The sequence below is a fragment of the Malaclemys terrapin genome, chromosome 1, assembly GCF_027887155.1.
Source record: "Malaclemys terrapin pileata isolate rMalTer1 chromosome 1, rMalTer1.hap1, whole genome shotgun sequence".
Lineage (NCBI taxonomy): Eukaryota > Metazoa > Chordata > Testudines > Emydidae > Malaclemys > Malaclemys terrapin.
The window spans coordinates 239504436-239528912 of record NC_071505.1 but is presented as its reverse complement, the minus strand read 5'-3'; the positions used below and the strand labels follow the sequence as shown (position 1 = coordinate 239528912).

The window sequence follows — 24477 nt, the reverse complement described above, 5'->3', positions numbered from 1 at the left end:
TTAAAACAATTCATAGTTTGGGATATTTCAAAGTGTCCTCAAGAAAAGCTTGGAGTAGTACAAGTCCTGTGGGAGCAGAGTTGAAGTCTTGTCTATGTTAAATATTTTTTTTTTAACTCCAATGGCCAATCTATAGTTGAGCTCCTGCTGTTGCAGCTGCACCTGTGGGAGCAACGGAGAAATGTTAAGCAAATAAGTTAGTGTAGGCACAGCCAAAGTCAAATAATGACTCCCTTTAATTCTTTGGAGTCTGAAAAGTCACTAGGGAAGAGGATGAGGGTACCGGTGATACTTCAGCATCCTGACTAAGTGGTGGACACTGGTTAACTGGAACATAAGAAATGCAGCTCTCCATTTGAATGAATGGGAGGTCAGATTTTTAAAGTCGTCACAAGTTATTGCTGTTTTTTATATTACAGTGACACTGGAGACCAGATCTTAGGTTGGGCCTCTAATTGTGCTAAGCATTGACGTGTCACAAAGACGGCCCCTACCCCAAAAGTGTTCATTATCCAAGTATAAAATGAGACAACAGGTGGATGCAGCAGGCAACATTTCAGTTCAGTGTAACAAGTAGCAATCACTGCACCCATCGGTTACCTAACCATTGTCGGATGTTTTGCAGCCATCACAGCAGAGGAGTGTTACAAGGAAAAGTTTGAAGGAGGCCTCGTGGTAGACTTCTTAGTTATAATTTGTCAAGGTCTCTAACCATGGATAAAATAATAATAAATAAAAGCTTGACCCAAGGTCACTGTACTACTAGTGCATGAGTATCAAAAAGCAAAATCGATTAGGCATAAGAGTGAGACTGAAGTTTTGTTGAATTGGCCAAGTTCAGTAAAATAAATCAACAGCCAGCAGAAAAACAGTGAAAAGTGAATCAGAAATCAAAAACTTTCACTTAATTTTTTACAACTTTTGCTGTTAAAATTAAAATCTGTTATCAAATTAACAATTTTAAAACATGAGTGTATTCAATTTTTATCCCCCCAAAACCCCAAAAATAAATGGATAAAGGCACTTGTTGTTTAAAAGAGAAGTTCAAATGTGGGAACTAATTCTACAAAATGGGAACATCTCTCTTTATTATTCCTCATTAGAGTCAAATGTGTTTGTCCCATGCAAACAGTCATCTTGTTTTTATTGTTAAAATATTTATATGAGAAGTTGGGGCGGAGGGGGGAGTGAATACAGCCTAATCTCAGACTGCCTTTAACACATGTGGCAATGAAGATCACTGTATAGGAAACATGCACAAAGTGAGTTCCCCCCCCCTTTTTTTTTTAATATATATAAAAAACAATTTTAAAACAGAGGCTGGAAAGCTGTGTGGGGCATACTGTCAAGCCACCACTGCACTGTCCCACATTTCTTTCAGAATAAGATATTAAGTAAACTCTATTAGACCTCTAAATGTTTAGGGCTTCATCCAAAGCCCACTGAACTGAAGACTCTCTTTGAGATTAGTGGAGTTTGGGTCAGACCCTTAAAGCAGGCTTAACCTATGACAGATGTTGGCATGTACATCAATTGTGACCCTATTTTCTGAGCAAAACAAATATTCTATCTACTACTTCCAAAAAGCTTTTCTAATTCAGTGTGTGTCCATGTCAAGTGATGTATCCCCATTTTTATCCTTAAACATGCCTAGTTACAGCTTTCAAATATTGTTATTGATTTATACTGGAAATTTCAAAAGTATGCTGATTTATTGCCTTAACTTCACAGCCAACCTGTGTAAAAACTGTACTATGTTGAAGCCATTGCAATGCCTTAGTTATTTCCACATAACATGAGGGGGTGTTTTGATTTTGGTGGGTTTTTTGTTTTGTTTTGTTTCCTGAAAAATAGTAGATCTGCTTCAGATTTTCACTGTATAGTCAGTGTAGAGATTCAGACAGCTGAGAGTCATGGTCAGGCCTGGAAGGTGATATTAGCAGCTGCGTTTTCTGTGGAGTAAAGAGGAGGGACACTGATGGGTCCTGGGAAGACCAGAGAGAAGTAGGTTATAATCCTCAAGACAAAAGATAAGCGTTCTACCTATAGACAATGAAAAGAGGCTGAATCTTAGAATAGTAGTGAATGAAGAATTGCCAAGATTAGGATTTGGCCTGGCACTCATGACGCACAGTCTGGCAGCCAGATCAGATTGTAACTTGGTTTTGTGTCCCATATTCATGCTCAAGTGGTCCTGGCAGCCTGCTTATGGGGGTGATGAGACATGCCATATGTTTTCATGTTCTTGTAACTTCGATTTTCATTGTTTTTTAGGTCTATGGGCCTGGAACTCAGACTAGAGCATTCCAGTATGTCAGGTAAGGCTTGCTTGTTCTCTCTAACACTTTTCTACTGAGTCTGATATCTGTCATCATATCCTAGTAGACTCAGACATTCTACAGACTGGATCAAGCCAGTAAAACGTAAAGCAAAATGGGAAATGTACAAACGATTCTGTTTCTTAGATATGAAGTAGTGTTCTAGAACACAAATTGTACTTTCACAGAGAAGTTGAATATATAAATAGTCCCTAGCCAGGTGAGAACTTTAAATTCAGACATAGCTAGTAATTTGTGGTGATCCTCACCAGTGGACGCAAGGGGTTCCGTTGTTGTTGTTTTTCTGCTTCATGAAATCTCAAGTTTCATGTCTTTGTATCTGAATACACTGCTGCCACCTTGTGTTGATAGCCTGTGTTAGTAATACAAGGAATTCTGTGGATTCACTGCTCTATAGCCAAAATGCTTCTGAAACAAATGTAGTCAAACTTTACTAATTCTGGGTCACTGAGAACGAAAATGATGCTTAAAATTGTTGATTGGCTCTAGTTTTCAAGATATGCTATTGGGTCAGTATATATGACCCTTGACTTGGGAATGGCGGAGGATAAGTGAGTTATAAAGGGAAGGGATCTCAATTTAAACCAGAAATGACTAAAATACATCTTTGACTGGATCTATGAATAAATCTATGGCTGGGTTTGGACAGCACTTGCTTTTTAGGCAAAACAATGAATGATGCAATCTGAAGCTGGTATTGCGTCATACATGATATGAATTGCATCATGTTATTCCTAGAAGTCATGGATGATGCAATCATAACAAAGCTTACATCACTCTGCTGAACAAATTGCCCTATATCAGCTCTAGAAATCATACAGTGTCGTGCTCTCTTATTTGTCAGTATTTGATTTTGCAAAGGGACACGTTTCTGTTTAGCCAAAATGAGCAGAGATGCCTCGTACTTGTGTGAACAGTGCAGATAACTTCTGCTATGTTTGTGGTGAAGTGACTTTTGCATCACAAGAGCGCAGTATAACCACTATGGTTAAGAAAGCCTATCACTTTTATTTTGGCTGCAAAATTGGAGATCAGGACGAGGTGGGCCCCACACATATGCTGCAACACTTGTGCAACAGATCTTCGCCAGTGCTTGAACAGGAAAAGGAAATCTATGCCTTTTGCAGTGCAAATGATTTGGAGAGAGCCAACAGATCATACCAGCAATTGTTACTTCTGCATGGTGCTTCCAGTTGGGAAAGGTGTGTCAAAGAAGAAAAAGTGGACTGTGCATTATCCAAACATTCCATCAGCTATACGCCCAGTACCCCACAGAGAAGGACTGCCGGTTCCTGATGCACCAGAATCATTCTCACTTCAGTCAGACAAGGAAGAGGATGAAACTTCTGGTCCTGAACCATCAATGTCACAGGACCCACATTTTCTCCCATCCTCCTCCTCTGAACCACACCTCATAACACAAGGTGAACTGAATGACCTTGTCAGGGATTTGGAACTACCCAAGAGTAAGGCAGAGCTGTTGGGCTCCAGACTACAGCAGTGGAATCTCCTGGCAGGTGATGTTAGGGTTTCCATGTTCCGTGATCGTCAAAAGGATCTTTTCCCATTCTTCTTCATGGAAGGTGATCTTGTAGCCTGCAACAACATCGATGGTGTGATGGCAGCCCTCAACATCGTTCACGATCCAGATGAGTGGAGACTGTTCATTGATTCATCGAAGACGAGTCTTAAAGCTGTTTTACTGCATAATGGCAATGTTTTGCCATCAATTCCAGTTGGTCATGAAGTCCATATGAAGGAAACAACATGAAACAACTTTTGAGGTGCATAAACTATGACCAACATCAGTGGCAGCTTTGTGGCAATTTGAAGGTTGTTGCTCTCTTGCTTGGTCTGCAGACTGGATACACAAAGTACTGCTGTTTTCTCTGCGAATGGGATAGTCGTGCAAGAGATTCCCACTACATCCAGAAAGATTGGCCACTCCGACAGTCATTGGAGCCTGGGAGGAAAAGTGTTCAGCATCCACCACTTGTCGAATCAAGGAAGATTTTGTTACCACCCTTACACATCAAGCTGGATCTGATGAAGAACTTTGTCAAGGCCATTGACAAAACACCAGCAGCTTTCAAGTACCTCCGTGGAAAATTTCCAAGGTTAAGTGAAGCTAAGATAAAGGAAGGTGTCTTTGTTGGTCCTCAGATTCGTTAACTTCTTCGAGGTGATGCATTTGACCATGCGCTGCGTTGCAAGGAAAAGACGGCATGGAAAGCCTTCCAGTTAATGGCAATAAATTTTCTCAGAAAAAACAAGGCAGACAACTACAGGTTGTTGGTGGAAAACCACCTCAAGGCATACAAAAGCCTTGATTGCAACATGTCACTAAAGATATATTTTTTGCACTCTCATCTAGATTGTTTTCCACCGAACTGCGGAGCAGTGAGCGACGAGCACGGCGAGCGATTTCACCAGGACATTGCAACAATGGAGAAACGCTATCAGGGCAAATGGAGCCCATCAATGCTTGCAGTCTATTGCTGGACAGTGACAAGAGATGCTCCATTTAATGAATACAAGAGACAAGCCAAGAAGCGCCGAGTAGACACTGAATAGGACTAAGCTATGTACATAATAGTTTTTTGCCTTTTGTTTCATAATAAATTTTATTTATATAACTCTTTTGCTGATTTTTAAAGTGTTACATAAACAGGACAGGTGAAATATTATCATGTAAAGCAACCATAAACACATGAAAAGACCTAGGTTTACAATTTATGATTAAAACTCTACTATCTACACAATATACATTGACATAAAATGTAAAAACTTAAATATCTTAGAAACAGTAGCCAATCAGTTGTTTTAATTGTCATATTTGAATTCAGCACATCAAAATACATAATAAATAGCACATTTTATCTCTGAAGCAGACAACTTCTCAAAAATTGTAGACCAGTGTTACCGGTTGGTATGAAATGTGGACTTCCACTTGAAATCTACAAAATGCATAAAATCCATTTTACTTGCAGGTTTTGATTTCTCCATTCTTCATCTAATTATATTGCTTCAGTGGGGTTCTAGCGATATGGATCTCTTTGAATAAAATGACTATTTAAAGAGAAATGGATATTTACTCAGTCCCTGCTTTCCCCTTTGCAGTGATCTTGTGAATGGGTTGGTGGCCTTAATGAACAGTAACGTCAGCAGTCCTGTCAACTTGGTGAGCATACAGTTCTGTTCTGCTACATTTACTTCACAGTAGTCTAGTTTTTGCTTTCTTGCTTGTCATTGGTGTTAACTTTTACAAGAATTAAATGCAGCAAAAATACTTCCCATTATGCCCAAAAAAACCCTATGTTCACTTTACATATAAGAGATTTGGCGTAGTACTTGCTGGGCTCCTATCTGATCCTTAGATCTGATCACTGTCTCAAGAATCAGAGAATTTTGCAATATGTTTTGAGTTTTAATTGATTTAAGCTTTTTGCTCAATATGCAATACAGCAGAATCCCGTTTATCCAATCTAATTGGGACTGGGGGCAGATTGGATAATCAAAAATCTGGAAAAAACAGAGAAAGGGAAAGTGCAATGCTGCAGCACCATCTAGTGGCCACTGGAGAGATCACTCCCCTCTGGATCTGTGTGTTCTGGTTGTCCAGTTAACACAGAGAGCCGGATAATAGAAAGTCAGATAAACGGGGTTCTACTGTATTAGAAAGGGGGGGGCAGGGAGTAAGTTATTTTAAGACACTTCAGAAATGCAGTTGAAGACCACCCTCATTTCTATACATCAAAAGTGCGATCTGAAACCATTGGTGACATACTGTTGTAATTCATTAACCTGCTGCTGCTCCAGAAGCTTCATTTTTTGTTGTTGTTGTGAATGTGCCCCTCCCCCCCTTTTATGGTATTGTGCTAAAGTATCATCAGTAATAGAGATTAAATGTGGATGGCTATTTCCAAAGCAATTATAACATATCCGTGGTTTATCTAGTCACAGTTTGAAATTATAATATTTAGAAGCGTATGGCATACTGCTGAAGTCAGCTCTTGAAAAACTGATGGTTTTTCCCTTGGGAGTCTCATGGAAAGCAAAATGTGCATCTCATGAAGCTAAAGCATATGGAAAAAGGGGGACGTGCACAATTAAAGAACACCCGAAAACCTTTGAAAACCTATAGTTTCTTTTTTGGATGACTAAATAGACTCAACTTGGGAGCCGGGTTTTCAAAAACGCTCTGTTGCCTTGACTCTGCTGCTATTGAAATGGTAAAACTTCCATTGACTTCATTGGGAGCCAGAGTTAGGCCACCAATGAATGCTTTTCAAAATCCCACCCTCGAAAATGCATTTTGTTATGTGTCTTTGAAGACCCATTACCTACCATGTTGTTTAAAAAGATGTGGGGAACCAGAATTTTTTTGTTTATAAGTGGTTCTGGTTACTTTTCAAAGTAGAATTGAGATGTAGTGCCTCTTTGAGGATAATTAACCCTTGGAACAATTTACCAAATTTGGTGGTACATTTTCCATCACTGGCAATTTTTAAATCAAGTTTGGATGTCTCTTCAAAGAGATGCTCTCGTTCAAACAGGAATTCTATTAGGGCAGTTTTCTGGCTTGTTATACAGGAGGTCAGACCCTTCTGGCCTTGTAATCTATGAATTTTAGTTCATTCATGTATTTGGTTACTATCCTCATAGTGACTCCTGGCAAATCACAAAATACGCATTTTTAGAGATGCTTTGTAATTTCTCTTGTAACCTGTATCCACTTCCTTCTTAGGGGAACCCAGAAGAGCACAGTATCCTAGAATTTGCCCAATTAATTAAAAAACTTGTTGGTAAGTATGACAAGTAATTATTGGGTGAAGTTCATAGAGTGCTTATATTATCGGATGATAATTACTTCATTAAAGTATGTATAATACATAAGACTAATTGAATCTGTTTCTTTCCGTTGCTAAACAGCAGTTTTACCAAGGATATTTGTCTACTGATTCTGTAATTAAATATTAGATTAAGAATTTAGAATTTAGTTCAGATTTTCAATTATACATAAAATACTGTATGAAGAAAAGAATGAATATTTATTTCGTATGTGGTAGTTTGTCATGTACTGGTACAATTCATGCCCATTCTGAGAGGGACTACCAGGTAGTTCTGAATATTGCTCCCCATTCTGGTCTGACCCCAGGTAGACTTCTCTATGCATGGGTTTTCTTCTTTTAAGAACGAAAAGAAAATGTAAGATGATCCCTGGCAGGTGTACTACACAAATTCTGGCAGCAATAGGAAGGAGAGATGCTATGACTATTTTAGATAAAAGTTCAGTACAAGACACCAACTCCTGCCGTAAATGCAGTCATTGAAAAAGTCTAAACTGAGCTGAATGTGAATGAAATTTATTATCTCCGGAACTAAAACACAAATACTGTTTGGGTAGATTCGTCCAGGAATCCTCCTCACATTCCACGAGTTTCTCTCTATACCACCATCAAAAGTCTCGTGCTGTGATGACAGTTTTTCTTCCCCTATACCGACCTGGAAGCTAGAAGTGATTCATTCCAGCGCCCATCAGACTCTCCCTTTCACTTGGCTGGAGGGGATGCTGGAGATTATTTGGCAGTCCCTACCTCTCGCCCTGTGTTCCTGCTGTTGTGTGTGCTGCCTTTACAGCATTATTGAATCCTGAATTTAGGCTGCTAGGTAAGACAGTGCTTCCAGTTCCACACACAGGGCCAGTTAGGCAGAACTGCAGGGTCTCAATGGGTGGATGAGATGATGGTGTAGGGAGGCAGGGTTTAGATTTTTTAGGAACTGGGAAACCTTTTGGGAAAGGGGGAGCCTATACAGAAAGGGTGGGCTCCACCTAAACCAAAATGAAACCAGATTGCTGGCACTTAACATTAAAAAGGTCGTAGAGCAGTTTTTAAACTAAGGGCTGGGGGAAAGCTGACAGGTGTGGAGGAGCACGTGGTTCAGACAAAGAGATCCCTTATAGGAGGATCTACTAATGGAGATTCTCTATGCTCTAGTAAGCAGGAGAGGATGGAAGATGGTAAAATACAAGTAGGATCTGATGAGAAACAGTCAAATGAAAAAGTCTCATTCAATTACATCATGTAATGGGAGACAGCTAAAAAGTGGCAAGTTTTTAAAGTGCTTGTATACCAATGCTAGAAATCTAAATAATAAGATGGGTGAACTAGAGTGCCTCGTATTAAATGAGGATATTGATTCAAGAGGCATCACAGAAAGTTGGTGGAATGAGGATAATCAATGGGACACAGTGATACCAGGGTGCAAAATATATCGGAAGGACAGAACAGGTTGTGCTGTTGGGGGAATAGCACTATATGTGAAAGAAAGTGTAGAATCAAGTGAAGTAAAAAATCTTAAATGAACCAAACTGTACCATAGAATTCCATGCTCGAATACTAAAAATATAGCAGTAGGGATATATTACCGACCACCTGACCAGGATGGTGATAGTGACTATGAAATGCTCAGGGAGACTAGAGGGGCTATTAAAATTTAAAAACTTAATAATAATGGGGGGTTTCAACTATCCCCACAATGACTCATGTCACCTCAGGACGGGATGCAGAGAGAGTTTCTTGACACCTTAAATGACTGCTTTTTGGAGCAGCTTGTCCTGGAACCCACAAGAGGAGAGGGAATTCTTGATTTATTTCCTAAATGAAGCACAGGATCGGGTCCAAGAGGTGAATATAGCTGGACTGCTTGGTAATAGTGACCATATTATAATTAAATTTAACATCCCTGTGGCAGGGAAAACACCACAGCGGCCCAACAGTTTAGCATTTAATTTCAAAAAGGGGAACTACACAAAAATGAGGATATTAGTTAAACAGAAATTAAAAGGTACAGCACCAAAGTAAAATCCCTGCAAGCTGCATGGAAACTTTTTAAAGACTCAACTTAAATGTAAAAAGAGGCTCAACTTAAATGTATACCCCAAATTAAAAAACATAGTAAGAGAACCAAAGAAGTGCCACTGTGGCTAAACAAAGAAGTAAGCCAAGCAGTGATAGGCAAAAAGGCATCCTTTAAAAAGTGGAAGTTAAATCTTAGTGAGGAAAATAGAAAGGAGCATAAACTCTGGCAAATGAAGTGTAAAAATATAATTAGGAAGGCCAAAAAAGAATTTGAAGAACAGCTATTACAAAAAGTAATAGCAAAAAAAAAAAATTAAGTACGTGAGAAGCAGGAAACCTGCTAAACAACTAGTGAGGCCACTGGATGATCAACTGCTAAAGGAGCACTCAAGGACGATAAGGCCGTTGCGGAGAAATTAAATGAATTCTTTGCATCAGTCTTCACAGTTGAGGATGTGAGGGAGATTCCCAAACCTGAGCCATTCTTTTTGGGTGTACCAAATGACTGGAGGATAGCTAATGTGACTCCAATTTTTAAAAAGGGCTCCAGAGGTGACCCCAGCAATTACAGGCTGGTAAGCCTGATTTCAGTATTGGGTAAACTGGTTGAAACTATACTAAAGAACAAAATTGTCAGACACACAGATTTGTTGGAAGAGTCAACATGGTTTTTGTAAAGGGAAATCATGCCTCACCAAACTACTAGAATTCTTTAAGGGGGTCAACACGTATGTGGACAAGGGGGATCCAGTGTATTTAGGTTTCAGAAAGCCTTTGACATGGTCCCTCACCAAAGGCTCTTAAACAAAGTAAGCTGTCATGGGATAAGAGGGAAGGTCCTCTCATGGATTGGTAACTGGTTAAAAGATAGGAAACAAAGGGTAGGAATTAAATGGTCAGTTTTCAGAATGGAGAGAGGTAAATAGTGGTGTCCCCCAGGGGTCTGTACTGGGCCAATCCTATTCAACATATTCATAAATGATCTGGAAAAGGGGGTAAACAGCGAGGTGGCAAAATGTGCAGATAATACAAAACTACTCAAGATAGTTAAGTCCCAGGCAGACTGCAAAGAGCTACAAAAGGATTTCTCAAAACTGGGTGACTGGGCAACAAAATGGCAGATGAAATCCAATGTTGATAGAGCAACAAAGAGTCCTGTGGCACCTTATAGACTCTCAGACATTGGAGCATAAGCTTTCGTGGGTGAATGCCCACTTTGTCAGATGCAAGTGGGTATTCACCCATGAAAGCTTCTGCTCCAATACATCTGTTAGTCTATAAGGTGCCACAGGACTCTGTTGCTTTTTACAGATCCAGACTAACACGGCTACCCTTCTGAATGTTGTTAAGTGCAAAGAAATGCACATGGGAAAATATAATCCCAACTATACATATAAAATGATGGGGTCTAAATTAGCTGTTACCACTTAAGAAATAGATCTTGGCGTCATTGTGGATAGTTCTCTGAAAACATCCACTCAGTGTGCAGTGGCAGTCAAAAAAGCGAACAGAATGTTGGGAATCATTAAGAAAGGGATAGATAATAAGACAGAAAATATCATATTGCCTCTAAACCCATGGTACGCCCACATCTTGAATACTGTGTGCAGATATGGTCGCCACATCTCAAAGATATATTGGAATTGGAAAAGGTTCAGAAAAGGGCAACAAAAATTATTAGGGTTCTGGAACAGATAGATTAATAAGACTGGGACTTTTCAGCTTGGAAAAAAGATGACTAAGGGGGGATATGATTGAGGTAAATAAAATCATGACTGGTGTGGAGAAAGTAAATAAGGAAGTGTTATTTACTCCTTCTTATTACACAAAAACTAGCGGTCACCAAGTGAAATTAATAGGCAGCGGGTTTAAAACAATCAAAAGGAAGTACTTTTTCACACAGTCAACCTGTGGAACTCCTTGCCAGAGGATGTTGTGAAGGCCAAGACTATAACAAGTTCAAAAAAGAACTGATAAATTCATGGAGGATAGGTCCATCACTGGCTATTAGCCAGGATGGTCAGGGATGGTGTCCCTAGCCTCTTGTTTGCCAGAAGCTGGGAATGGGCGACAGGATGGATCACTTGATGATTACCTGTCCTATTCATTCCCTCTGGAGCACCTGGCATTGGCCACTGTTAGAAGACAGGATACTGGGCTAGATGGACCTTTGGTCTGTTCTAGTATGGCCGTTTTTATGTTCTTAATTGTCTGTGATTTTGCTCAGCCCCTTAACGCTCCAGTCTTGGACATAGCTTGTTTGTGTGGTAGAACACTATGGTGCCACTAGACAGGTAGACAATCCCTCCATTTGCTGCTCACTAACTAACTAGCTCTGTTTTGCTCTGACTACAAATTTTTAAACTCAAATAAACATTTGTATACAATAATGCAGAATGTTTTGGGCTTGCATAGTAAGTTCTCAATGTGCTACTATGAAGGGATCTGAATACAAGACTCGTGCATGGTTCTTCACGCCGCAGACAGTAGAAATGAATAGTATTGGGGAGGAGGAAGTGTTTGAGTCACTTTGTAGTGCCACTCCTGAATGGTTCATCCCACCTTTGCTGGAAGGACCGTCATGTCAGTGTAAGACATTTTGGAGGGGAAAATCGGGAATAATCTAAATAAGCTTGAGAGGGACGACATACCACCACTGGGGAAATGTGTAAGTTGAAAGCATAGCAAACAAAGGATAATCAAATGCAATATTTTATTCAACAGGTAGTGGCAGTGAAATCCAGTTTCTCTCAGAAGCTCAAGATGACCCCCAGAAAAGAAGGCCTGACATCAAGAAAGCCAAGTTATTGCTTGGTTGGGAACCTGTGGTATGTAAAGCTAGATTAATAGTGTCGTGTGTAAACCTGTGGTTTTTCTGATGATTGTCTTGCCTTTATAAAAGAAGATATCCTGCAGTTATTAGAGCATCTTAAAGAACTGGGGGAAGTGGAGGAAAGAATTCCAAGGGCAATTATTGTAAAGGTTATAAAGTGCCTTGAGTCTTACATGGACACTCAATAAATGTGTGCTGGGGAAAGTTCTATGACCTGAGTTGTGCAGGAGGTCAGACTAGATGATTACAGGTCCCTGGCCTTAAAATCTATCAACCTATGAAATACATGACCAAGCATTGTAATAATGAATTACCCCTCCACTTATCCTGTTAAAGAGAAATTAGCTTTTATTATGTGGATGTTGTTCAATACAAAATGAAATAGAACATTTAAGGGTTGAGGTTTTTAAGATCCTTTTAAAGATATGCAAATGTTACTGCGCTTATCAGGTTTAATCTAGTCACCTTGGAGGATTGTGAGGAATAGCAGAAGAACCCAATAAAAACTAGGTAGTTGGACAAAGCGGTAGTATACAAACAATGGGATTTTGAGAACCCGCTCAGGTTGGCCTACCTCTGCTCCCATTGAAGTTAATGGGAGTTTTATCATTGACTTCTGTGAGAACAGATTTAAACCTTTTGAAATTCCACCCTGAATTTGCCATAGACAAAAATAATTTAATACATATTTGATGAATTAATTAAGCTATTTGTTCACTGTGGTTCAGAATTAGTTGTATATGCTCTTTGGTAAAGGTGGGGGAGATCTGGGATTTATTGTAGGCAGCAGTGAAATTTGCTTAAGGTACAGTCACTGTCCAAAAAAGCTTTTAAATACTTGTGCTGCGTTAAGAGGCTGGGAATAATACAGATAGTATTGTAATAGACCTCTACCCCGATATAACGCTGTCCTCGGGAGCCAAAAAATCTTACCACGTTATAGGTGAAACCACGTTATATCAGACTTGCTTTGATCCGCCGTAATGCGCAGCCCTGCTCCCCCGGAGCGCTGCTTTACCGTGTTATATTCGAATTCGTGTTATATTGGGTCACATTATATCGGGGTAGAGGTGTACCATTGTATCACTCAGTGATGTGTACTCTTTCCTGAATACCTCCTTCTGCACACACCGACTCATCGCCTTTTCTTAAGAAAGGCCTCCCAAGCCAGCATTACACCGTCTTTTCTCCCTACGTTACCTTGAGGCTAGCTGGCCACACTGCACAGGGCCACTCAAATCAAATGGCCAGGACAAGTGTTACAACCTGGCCTTGAATCTTAAGCCTTGATTTCACTAGAGAACTTTGCTGGAAAACTGTTTTAAAAACAACAGTGCTGCTAGAAAACAGATACTGGTTCTAGGGTAGGTGCACCATTAATGGCTACAAACCCTTCAACCTTTCATGACCCAGCCCCCTTCCCTCCTGCCTGACTGGAATCCCAATAAATCCCTGGAAATTAGCCAGTACTCAGGTGATACCAGCATAAAGATTTGCTGTTTTCTGAAGAATTAAGGTCTGCAAAGTGAAGTACATCTGTGGTTGATAATGATCCTAATGATGAAACACCCAGATCTTCCTGACTACATTTCACTCACACACCTGCCATTGAGCACCGCTGAAAGCAAGAGCTTGACTATTACAAAGAGAACCCTTCCCCCATCTAAAACTGGGGGAAAGGGCTTAGTTTAGGCCTACTTCCCCTCTCCATCCGTGTGAAATGATTCAATGTGGGGCATGAGCAGGTCAAAATCCTGTCTTAAAAAAACAACAACAACAAAACTGTTGATGTAATGAGATTCCTCTTCCACTGTGTGCCTGGGGCATTCAGAACCTAATTTGTTTTTAAAAAGTGGCACAGTGGCAGTAGATCATGTTCTATCAACTTTAACAGGATATAGACATTTGTACTCTTATCCAGTGGTGAATGAGGATTGGTAGTGAATCGGAGAAGTGCACTGGTAGTTAATGTATGCATTTCTATAGTGCTATCACTGTATCAATTCATGCTGGTGACATAAGAACAGAGACTACTATACTTGGAAAAGGAATTAAATATTTCTGTTGTGTGCCCATGAGTATAAAATACACTGTTTAAGACTAGAAACCGAATAGAAAAATATTATTCCTCTTAACTACGCACAAATTATTAGAATCTAATTAACTCTTTTAGAGAGCGCAAGGTGATCAGTTCCTAATGGGTTACTGTCAGTTTTGCCTAGTGGTTGATATCCCCATTGCTATTTCTTAGTGGACCAATTTAAAGTAGTATTCTACTTTAAACTTAGTTAGGCCTCACCATTTACACAGATTATCTAGAGGATGTTCTCTTAGAATGTTTTTTGGCTTGTTTTGAATTACATTTTTTCCTCTTTTGTTCCTTACAAACACATTAAGGAATTCTCCAAGTTTGTATTTGGGCATAAACTGGGTTAAGTGTTACTGCCTGGTACTAAATGTGGTATTTCCAGACTGAGTTGGCGTTTTCTAATTTAGTAAATGATAGCTAGATATTACAGTGATGGGTGCATCAGAAATGCATAGACAGACTGTAACCAGTGGGTGGGGGCTCTGTTTTTATTAGGGACAAAGAGTCCTGTGGCACCTTATAGACTAACAGAAGTATTGGAGCATAAGCTTTCGTGGGCGAATACCCACTTCGTCAGACATGCATCTGACGAAGTGGGTATTCATCCATAAAAGCTTATGCTCCAATACTTCTGTTAATCTATAATGTGCCACGGGACTCTTAGTCTGGATCTGTAAAAAGTGACTAACACGGCTACCCCTCTGATACTTGTGTTTTTATTGATAAAAAGTAAAGGATTTCAAAGCAGCGTTTTCATAGCTTAGAAGATAGCCACAATAATGCACTATTATGAGAGTAGCCAGAATCTTAGGCTGATGTGACCATCTCTTCTTTCTTTAAACAGGTCCCCTTGGAAGAAGGTTTAAATAAAGCAATTCACTACTTCCGTAAAGAACTCGAATATCAGGCAAACAATCAATATATCCCCAAACCGAAACCTGCAAGGATAAAAAAAGGAAGAACAAGACACAACTGAAAACTGTTGCGTTGGACAGGAGATTCCCTACTTTACATTTGACAGGATGTAATTTTTTTCTTTTTTTAAAAAGAGACTTTACAGGTATCATGAAGAACAAACTGGAATTTCATTCTGAAGCTTGCTTTAAAGAAGTGGATGTGCCTAAAAATTAAAAAAAAAAAAAACTGCAAATCTTGCCTTGCACTTTTTAAATCTGTCTTTTTATGTAAAATAGAGTAGAAAAATCTTTTGAGTATCTTCAAGTTTTATATCTTGCTGTGAGATCATTTGTTGTGACTGTCTTTGACAGTTTTATTTACTGGTTTCTTTGTGAAGCTGAAGATGAATATAAACGGGATGGGATATGCCAATTTATTTATAAAATGGGTACTATAAATGAGACATTATACTATGCATAAGAGAAAAAGCTAGCAGTATTGTCAGGTGAGTGAAACACTGGCATTTAGTATATAGGGGTATAAAAGAATTCTGTATGAGAGCTTTATGTATTCTTTAAATCAGAGTTTTTTCAGAGGTTTAGTTTTAGTTGCACACTTGAATTTGGACTATTTTCATTGATTATCATGGATAAGGATATTTTAAATCGCTACTGTGTTGTGCGTACTCTGGGGGGGAAAGTTAATGTATTATTGGTTACCAGTGGTTGAATATGCTATTTTAATAAAATATGGAAAGTTCTACTTACAGGTTTCAGTTTTTCAATTAAAATAGTTCTCTAGTTTGTGTTTTATCTGTACATATTGCAAATGTTAATTTTAAAAAAATCCATAATAGTTATAAAAACAAGTCATCCTGTTTGAAGGCCAATAATGATATATTTTTCACTTTTCAAATAATCACATTTCTTTTTTAAATGATTCTTGGGGAAAGGCTCTAAGATGTTCATGTATTTAAAATAATAAAAAAAAAAAACCCTCAGGTTATTATAATTAAGGCTTATGTCATTGTTTGCATTAGACCCAGATTGTCACAATGCAAAAGTGTAAGATGCCTTTAAAACATAAAATGGAACTTTAGCGTCCCCAGCATGAGGGAAATCATGTATTTTATTTAGAAACAAAACTTTCTAAGTCCATTTTGAAAATGGGACTTAGCCGTCTAAATCCCCTGGACTTTGCCACGCTGAGCAGAGGAATGCCCGAAAACCTTTAAAAATCAGGGCTCTGGTCTGGCCCCCAAGAGCTGACATTCTATTGGCACTGTAAACCAACAAGCATGCTTCTTGATGGTGTAGAAAAAAGAAGAAATCATGATAAAAGTCCACTTTCAAGAATGGCCACAGAATATCTCAATGGTTTGCTATTAAAGATGTTAGGTTTGCTCACTACCTAGTCTGTCTTCATAAGGGGATGAGAATTGGAGGAGGTCTGTCTTGTGCTTTTGTATCTCAGTGGTTTGTGAGTGTTGTCCTGAGTGCTTGATCTGCAGAGATTAGTGTGTTACAGCTCTCAGCTTCAGCGCCACGCTCTCTAGCTCAAGCTGTAAACTGTTGCTTTTAGCTCTGGGGGTCCCTGGGTTCAATCTCCTGTCTCTGCCAAAATGACATCCTTCACACTTGCTCAGAAACAAAATCTGAGATTGTAGCAGTAGCATAGATTTGAACACAGTTAGTAGCTTTGTGATGGTTAATGGTAGTTTCAAATCAGCATTATAGTGCTGATGGTTAATACTGAAATTCAGGTATAATTTCAGGCTGTTTACTCAGGACTTGACAGAGCTGGCGCCTGTGAGATAGAGGACATGGGGCTGCCTGTGATCCCCCTATACTTACGTGACGTTACACACATCCTCAGTAGGTGAAATGGGGAGAGCTGTCCAAGAGAAGCCTGAGCTAGCTGCTGCTGCCACCCCAAAGAGTCTAGTGGAAGGCAGATGCCAGACCTAATAAGACGGAGGCTGGGAAATCTAGAGATTTTAGGTAAATGAAGGCATGCCCTACTTTGCATGGCTCAGTATAGATGACCTCATGCTGTGTTATTTGCTGAAGTTCTTTGTTTTCTACTCCTACTCCCAGCTCTCACTGCAGTGTCAGGTGCACCAAGCAGAGGCATGCCATGAAGCTCACTGTTGCCAGACTTGAGGTGCCTTTAAGTCCTAAGTGAAACTGAAACCTCCAGACTGAAATAAAATGGTGGGTTATTTTCAAGTATCATTCGCTGACAGTCTGAGATTTCTGGTGTCAGACTCCCATAGCCACTAAGGAAGGGAGTGAGGAGCCCAGACACCACAGTGAGGGTGAGAAATGAGCACGCTCTTGCCAAACCAAGAAAAATTTCATGTTGCTTTTCCCACAGGCTCCAGGCAGAAGGAGCCCTGCTGTTCCTGCTTCCTTCCAGGAGAGAATCTTTGCAAGGTTATTTCAAATCCACCTGCTCAGCTCTCCAATAACTAGGATCAGAGGGGCTGTCCTGAGGCCTTGTTCTGCCATTGCTGTGTGCCCTGCTCCTCTTTTCCTCACGGCTGTGGCTCCCGTTTTGAAACCCCTGCAGCACACACGGCGTGTGAGCCATGCTGTCCCAACACTCACCAGAGGGGTTAGTGAGAACTCTCATGATTTTTATTGTGAATGTGATATTTGGGTTTTTTAAGGGTTCTCACAGCTTTCTGATTTCTGCCTTCTTGAACCATTTTGCCGTTATCTAAAATGGCTGCTATCTCCCAACACTGTTAATGGGACCAAGTCACAGGCTACCTTCAACAAGATGGCAACCATTTCCCTAGAGGCTTTGCTAGTGGAAGTGAGGCTTCCCCCAGCAAAGATGGCTGTTTTTTCACACTATTTGCAATGGGGCTGAAGCCAGGCTGCTCTCAGGAAAAATGATGGTCCTTTAATCATCACATGAGGACCTGGCTGGGTACAGGGGAATGTGATGATGCAGGGCATGAATTTGGGAAGGGGCAGCAGAAAAGGATGTGTGTTTGGAAACAGGACAATAAATTCAGACCTGTCACGTGTCATTCCTAGATACCTGGTAAAATATCATGCATTTTCAGAAAGAGACTCCTGCACAAAATACACCCTGCAATCTAGGGGAAGGTGCACTGAGATCTAAGCCAACAGCCCATGAGTTCTAAACCCAGCTCTTCCAATGACTGCTATGAAAATGTGTGTGCTTCACAACTGTTCTTAACCAAAACGTTCATGCACCCTACCAGAGGGAAAGTGTAACGATGTACAGCTAAGATAACAGAGAGGCTGGATATGGTCACTGCAGGCACGATCAGAAATAGAACTCTGTAGTGGCTAGATCACACAGAGATTTGAGATCTGCACCTAGCTCAGATGGGAAAGGTCCATGCTTTTAGAGCCAGAGATCTGAGTACATTCCCTGTTAATACTTTACATCTATGGACCAAATGTTCCTCAGGGAGGATAATATGCTTTTCTCCACCAGCAGCTACTATAGCAAAAAAGGAAGAGCTCTGTGCTGCATCTCCATGTTGTAGATCAAACATAATTCATGCATGACCCATGGCGGGGGAGGGATTAGTGTGAGGAACCTGGGATAATTTAAATATACTTGTGAAATATAGTTGTACAATGTATTAATATTTGTTGCATTTTGGTTAGTGGGAACTGTCCCTTTAAGAATAGGCTGCAGCCTTTAGGATAAGGTTTGTTTGAACATGACTGAGTAGGGTGGAAGAGAGGATGCTTGTGTGTGTGCAGAGAAGGTCCTTTCACAGTGAGTTCCAAAAAAGTTGGAACTTTATTAAATAAACACCTTTGCAGAAAACAGGCTTCACTCATGAAGGCGTAAATATGAGCAATTACTAGGAGACTTTGTGTCTCCATTTCAGTTTTCACATCTTAAAAACACCAGCACACTTCGCTCTAATTGGCAGACTCAGCAAGGAAACCAAAACTGGCATTGGACCCAGATACTAAACTACCCCTGTTATCTCTACAGAAAGTGTGTGGGATCTCTTCTCCTTCCCAGGGCTCAGAAGTACTAGTTGGGCAGAGTGGGGGGAGCCTTACCTCCTACTGTGTATGCTGTAGATAAACAGGAATTCATTCACCAAGGCTGCATGAGCATTTCATTAACACAGTTAAAAAAAATAAAAAATGTTACAGCTGAATTTTGAATCCAAAATGATTGCACACAAATTGGGAGTGGAACAATTCCTCCCAAAGGTGAACAGATAGAAGAGAGGTGATAAATGTGATGGACTTAAAATCATGGTCCCGGTTTATGTTGCTGGCTCCGCTCCCACCCCCAGCCTCAGCCCCCTTAACCCTGTCTGCATCCCCCGCCCTCCCGGAGCCACCGTCCTGCTCCTGGCCCCAGCGCTGGACTGGGGTAAGGGGGGCGCAGCACCCCCATTCTAAAGTGTTCCAGAGCCACTGCACCTATGTGGGAAGAGTGCAAAGGTATAAGTGAGTTAGTGCAGGACCGCACATATTTTTCAACCTCAGCGAGACCAGGACTGTTGAAGGGAAGGTCGTGTCTAACTCCCCATTTGCTGGAGTCTCTTTCCCTGGAAATTCACACTGCTACTCAAGAGCCCATGAGAAAAGTGTCTGAAATTGGGACTCTCCTGGGGAAAAGGGAAAGGTTTACTGGGTCTGAGAAGGGTGCCTAGCCTGGAGGAGGGGAGCGTGAGCCCAGGCACAATGGTTTGAGCTGGCAGTTGCTGCTGCTCAGGAGTCCCCTTGGCCTGGGCCACTGGGACCTGTGGGTGCGGGGGGCTCTCGGTAACATCTTCCTGCACCTTGGTGGCCCAGAGAGCCACAGAGAGGAAAGGAAGCTGTGCAGCATGAGCCGGCCCGGGTGTGTGTGAAGAGGAGGTTGGGAATAGAGCTGGGGAAATAATTGATTTTTTTTTCTCTCTCTTCAGTTCAGTGGCAAAACAGAAACCTCTGAAACACGTTTTGTGCTGGTTCACCCTGAAATGACAATTTGGTGTTTGGTTCTTGCCAAAACAACAACAAAATGTTTTTAGTTGGTGCTGGGTTTTTAAAAAAAAATCTTTTAAAGCTAATTCTAGCTAAATTTAAAACAAAAATGTTTTGTTCTGTTTTTTGTTTTTGTTTGTTTTCATTTTCCTCTACCCTCACCGCTCTTTTCTTTTGGCTGAAATGTCTTGTCCTGAATTTGCAAACAGTTTCAGTTGACCCAAAATTGCATTTTTTTTAAAAAAATAATGTTGCCCAGCTATAGTTGGGAGCCTGCCTTTGTGTGTGAGGGAGAAGTGGACAGGCAGTTGTTGAAAATGTTTCTCTGTACATGAGGCCGGGGATGTATTTAACAGTCACTATAGGAATGTTCATTATTAGCGGTGTCTTTCGAAAAAGAAGTGAGATCCTGCAGGCATATTGTACACTTTCTCAGAAAATTGGTAGGACCACCGCTTGGTCTGAATTACTGATTCAGCATGCAGGAATGTGACCTTGTCAGGTCTTGAAACATTAAAAGCTGGCTCACAGCCAAACCGTTCATATTCTTTGGGAGCTCTCACTGCGCACTGACCGCTTTTCCATTTTGTAAGGGTAGCTGTGTGATTTCAACGGCCACAATGGCCAGGCAAGTTATTCTCTAGAACACTTAAGGAACTGCCTGAAGAGCTCTCTGAGCCTTTAGCAATTATCTTTGCGAACTCATGGAGGATGGGAGCGATCCCAGAGGACTGGCAAAGGGAAAACATAGTACCTATTTGTCAAAAGGGGAACAAGTACAACTCAGGGAATTATAGGCCAGTCAGCTTAACTCTGCTGCTTAGAAAGATAATGGAGCAAAGCAACTAGAAGAAAAGAAGGCGATAAAGAGCAGTCAACATGGATTTGTCAAGAACAAATTATGTCAAATCAATCTAACATCCTTTGACAGGGTAACAAGCCTTGTGGGGAAGCAGAAGATGTGATATATCTTAGTAAGGCAGTTGATACTGCCTCATGTGACCTCCTGATAAGGAAACTAGTGAAATATAGCCTAGATGAACCTACTAGGAAATGGGTGTACAACTGGTTGGAAAAGCTGGAGAGTAATCATCAATGGTTCACAATCAAGCTGGAAGGGTATATGAAGTATCCACTGGCAGGAATTTGTCCTGGGTCTGGTTCTATTCAATATCTTCATAAATGATTTAGATAATAGCATAGCAAATACATACATAAAGTTTGCACACTATACCAAGATGGGAGGAGTTGCAAGCGCTTTGGAGGACAGGATTTCAAGAAGGGCAACAAAAAGGATTGGGGTCTAGAACAGCTTCCTTATGAGGAGAGATTAAAGACTGGACTTTTCAGCTTGGCAAAGAGACAAGTAAGGGGCGATATCATAGAGATCTATAAAAATCGTGACTGGTGTGGAGAAAGTGAATACGGAAATGTTATTTACTCCTTTATATAATACATGAACCAGGAGTCACCCAATGAAATTAATAGGAAGCAGGTTTAAAACAAACAACAGGAAATACTTCTTCACAAAATGCCCAGTCAACCTGTAGAACTTGTTGCCAGGGATGTTGTGAAGGCCAAACCCATAACAGGGTTCAAAAAAGAACTAGAGAAGTTCATAGGTCCATCAATGGATATTAGCCAAAACAGGGATGGAACACCCTGCTCCAAATATCGCTAGCCTCTGTTGTCAGAAGCTTGAGTGGACAACAGAGGTAATGAATAGAACACTCGATGATTGAGTGTTCTATTCATTACCTCTGAAGCACCTGGCATTGGCCACTGTCAGAAGACAGGATACGGGGCTAGATGGGCCATTGGTCTGGCCCAGTATGGCTGTTTTATTTTCTTATGTAGGGTGATTGATAGTGTTCTCCTTAACTGCTGAGGACAGCACAAGTAGTAATGGACTTAAATTGTAGCAAGGGAGATTTACGTTAAACATTATGAAAAACTTCCTAACTATTAAGTTAGCTAAGCGCTGGAACAAATTACCTAGGAAAGTTGTGGAAGCTCCATCACTAGAGGTTTTTAAGAACAGGTTAGCCAAACACCTGTCAAGGCTGAGCTAGGCACTTAGTGTGATGTTGCACTCCATATGTTTTATGGAAATATGTTTATAAGTGTGAATATGATGTAACTAAAATATGCTTCATGCAAAAAGTCTCTTGTAAGGTATCAATACAAAGTTTATGATCTACTGAGTGTGGTCATCCTATTTGTTTGCATGTATTATTTCTATGTCTGGAGTTAGGAGAATAAAATATAAACTTGTATTACTGATGTAAACATGTTAAGTGGAAGCCATTAAGGGTGCTTCAGAATCAATGAACTGTGAATGGGTTTGTTTACCTGCAAGCCTTCCTATGTACAGGTCTTCCAGCTACTAGGTAATGAAGAAGGAGGTCTTACAGTGACATGTGATCATGTCATCTGAAAAGGAATCCATCTTAAACCTGGTGCTTTTCCATTTAAAAGGAAGGGTAGGAACCTAGAGAGAGACAAAGGATTCCCGCCTTGTGCCAAAGATATAAAAGAGGGTGGAACAGAACAAAGGGGGCTGTCAGTCATGAGAAATCCCCTAGTTACCACCTGAGCTGGAACTAACAAGAACTGTACCAGGGGAAAGGATTGGGCCCAGACTAGAAGGAAGTCTAGTCTGTGAAAGAAGCTTATTGGAACATCTCTAAGGGTGAGATTTTACCTGTATTCAGTTTCTTAATGTCTTAGGCTTAGACTTGTGTGTTTTGTTTTATTTTGCTTGGTAACTTACTTTGTTCTGTCTGTTATTACTCGAAACCACTTAAATCCTACTTTTATACTTAATAAAATCAGTTTTGTTTATTAGTAAACCCAGAGTAAGTGATTAATACTTGGGGGAGCAAACAGCTGTTCATATCTCTCTATCAGTGTTATAGTGGGCAAACAATTTGAGTTTACCCTGTATAAGCTTTATACAGAGTAAAATGGATTTATTTGAGCTTTGGATCCCATGGGGTTCTGGGTGTCTGGGTGCTGGAGATAGGTGAGCTGCTGAGCAGCTTTTGGTTAAAGTCTGCAGCTTTGGGGGCATGGACCAGACCTGGGTCTGTGTTGCAGCAGGCTAGTGTGTCTGGCTCAACAAGGCAGGGTCCTGGAGTCCCAAGCTGGCAATGGAAAACGGGCTCAGAGGTAATTCCAACATGTCAGTGACAGCCTCAACGGAGTCTCTGTGACTGAACCCGTCACACTTAGTTCTGCCTCAGTGCAGGTGGCTGGACTAGTTGACCTATCTTGGTCACTTCCAGGCCTACATTTCTATAATTTGCCAATGGGCTATCTATATTGTCTGCATATGAGAAGAGGGGAACATGTGGCCTCTCGTTGGCTGTTTTTTCTGGCCAGAACCATTTTGGAGAAGTTAAAATAAATAACTTTGAGGATTTTCATAGACTTATATAATAACTTATTTTAATACGATATGTAGTTTAAAACCCTTTCTAAAAAACAAAGCTTTTATCTCAGGACCAAAACGGGGGCAGTATAGTTCCTTTTTGGTTTAAATTTGTGTCAAAGGAGGTTCCGAAAGAACGTGTAATATTTTTGAAATTGTTGACGATGTTTCCTTTCACTGGATGTTGAGGTCTGAAATTTTGGGGGGGAAATCACCAACTTCAGTTGAATGTTCTAAAGCCCTGCTGATTTTTAGCAGAGACACAGAAGGGTGAGAAAAGCTTCCAAAACTAGCATTTTTCACTCGTGTAAGACATGGTGTCAAAAGAAGCCTACTTAATGCAGTGTAAAATGGTAGCTGAGGCCTTGTCTACATGATAAAGTTAAACTAAATTTAATTAAATTGGTGTAACTATTTGCACATAGGCTCCATAGGTGGGAGCCTATATGCAAACGATCCAAAACATAAAAGGAAACATTTTCTGTGTGTAAGTTTAGCCAGCTTTCATCTGCATAAAAGCAGGTGGGGCCAGGTGCAAAGGAAAACTAACTAGCATTTTTAAAAATCTGTTTCCATCTCCAAGCATCTGCCTCCAGAGTGCATCCCTGCACTCATGTACTGCTTGGGTTGCTGGGTGGTTCTCCATCATACTACATCTGCTGGGGTTGGCTGCGGACACAAGATAAATAATGGCTAAGGCTTAGGAGACATGATAGCTGGCATGGAGACATTATAGTTATGCACGGTGCTGGAAATTCTTATTTACTTCAAGCCCCAGTTTGCCACAAGTTCCTGACTGGATTTACAGAACGTGTCTTCCTGTTCATCAGCCTCACCCCCCTACCCCAGTGTCAATATCCTGAGGCCACCCAACTTCTCCTCTAACTCCTCCATTTACAGCACCCTTTATACTCATTCTGAAACTCTCATGTCTTTGAGGGTGTCCTCTTAGATTCATTTAAACCCTAATAAAGGCTTCCTATAGGGCCATGCTAAGAAAAAAGAATGCAGCCCCAACCCATTTTCAACTTACCACACAAA

The 24477-nt window shown here is 40.5% G+C and overlaps 1 protein-coding gene across 1 annotated transcript in view; it reads left to right on the top strand.

Annotated features, from left to right (window-relative positions):
• The window catches only part of UXS1 (UDP-glucuronate decarboxylase 1), a 98034-nt gene extending 82251 nt beyond the window's left edge, over positions 1 to 15783 (top strand). The window contains exons 11-15 of the mRNA XM_054010455.1: positions 2275 to 2318; positions 5460 to 5520; positions 7087 to 7144; positions 11927 to 12030; positions 14969 to 15783. Of these exons, the coding sequence (XP_053866430.1) occupies positions 2275 to 2318; positions 5460 to 5520; positions 7087 to 7144; positions 11927 to 12030; positions 14969 to 15100 (399 nt within the window). The 3' untranslated portion in view covers positions 15101 to 15783. The remainder of the gene's footprint in view (positions 1 to 2274; positions 2319 to 5459; positions 5521 to 7086; positions 7145 to 11926; positions 12031 to 14968) is intronic.
• Positions 15784 to 24477: the final 8694 nt, after the last annotated feature.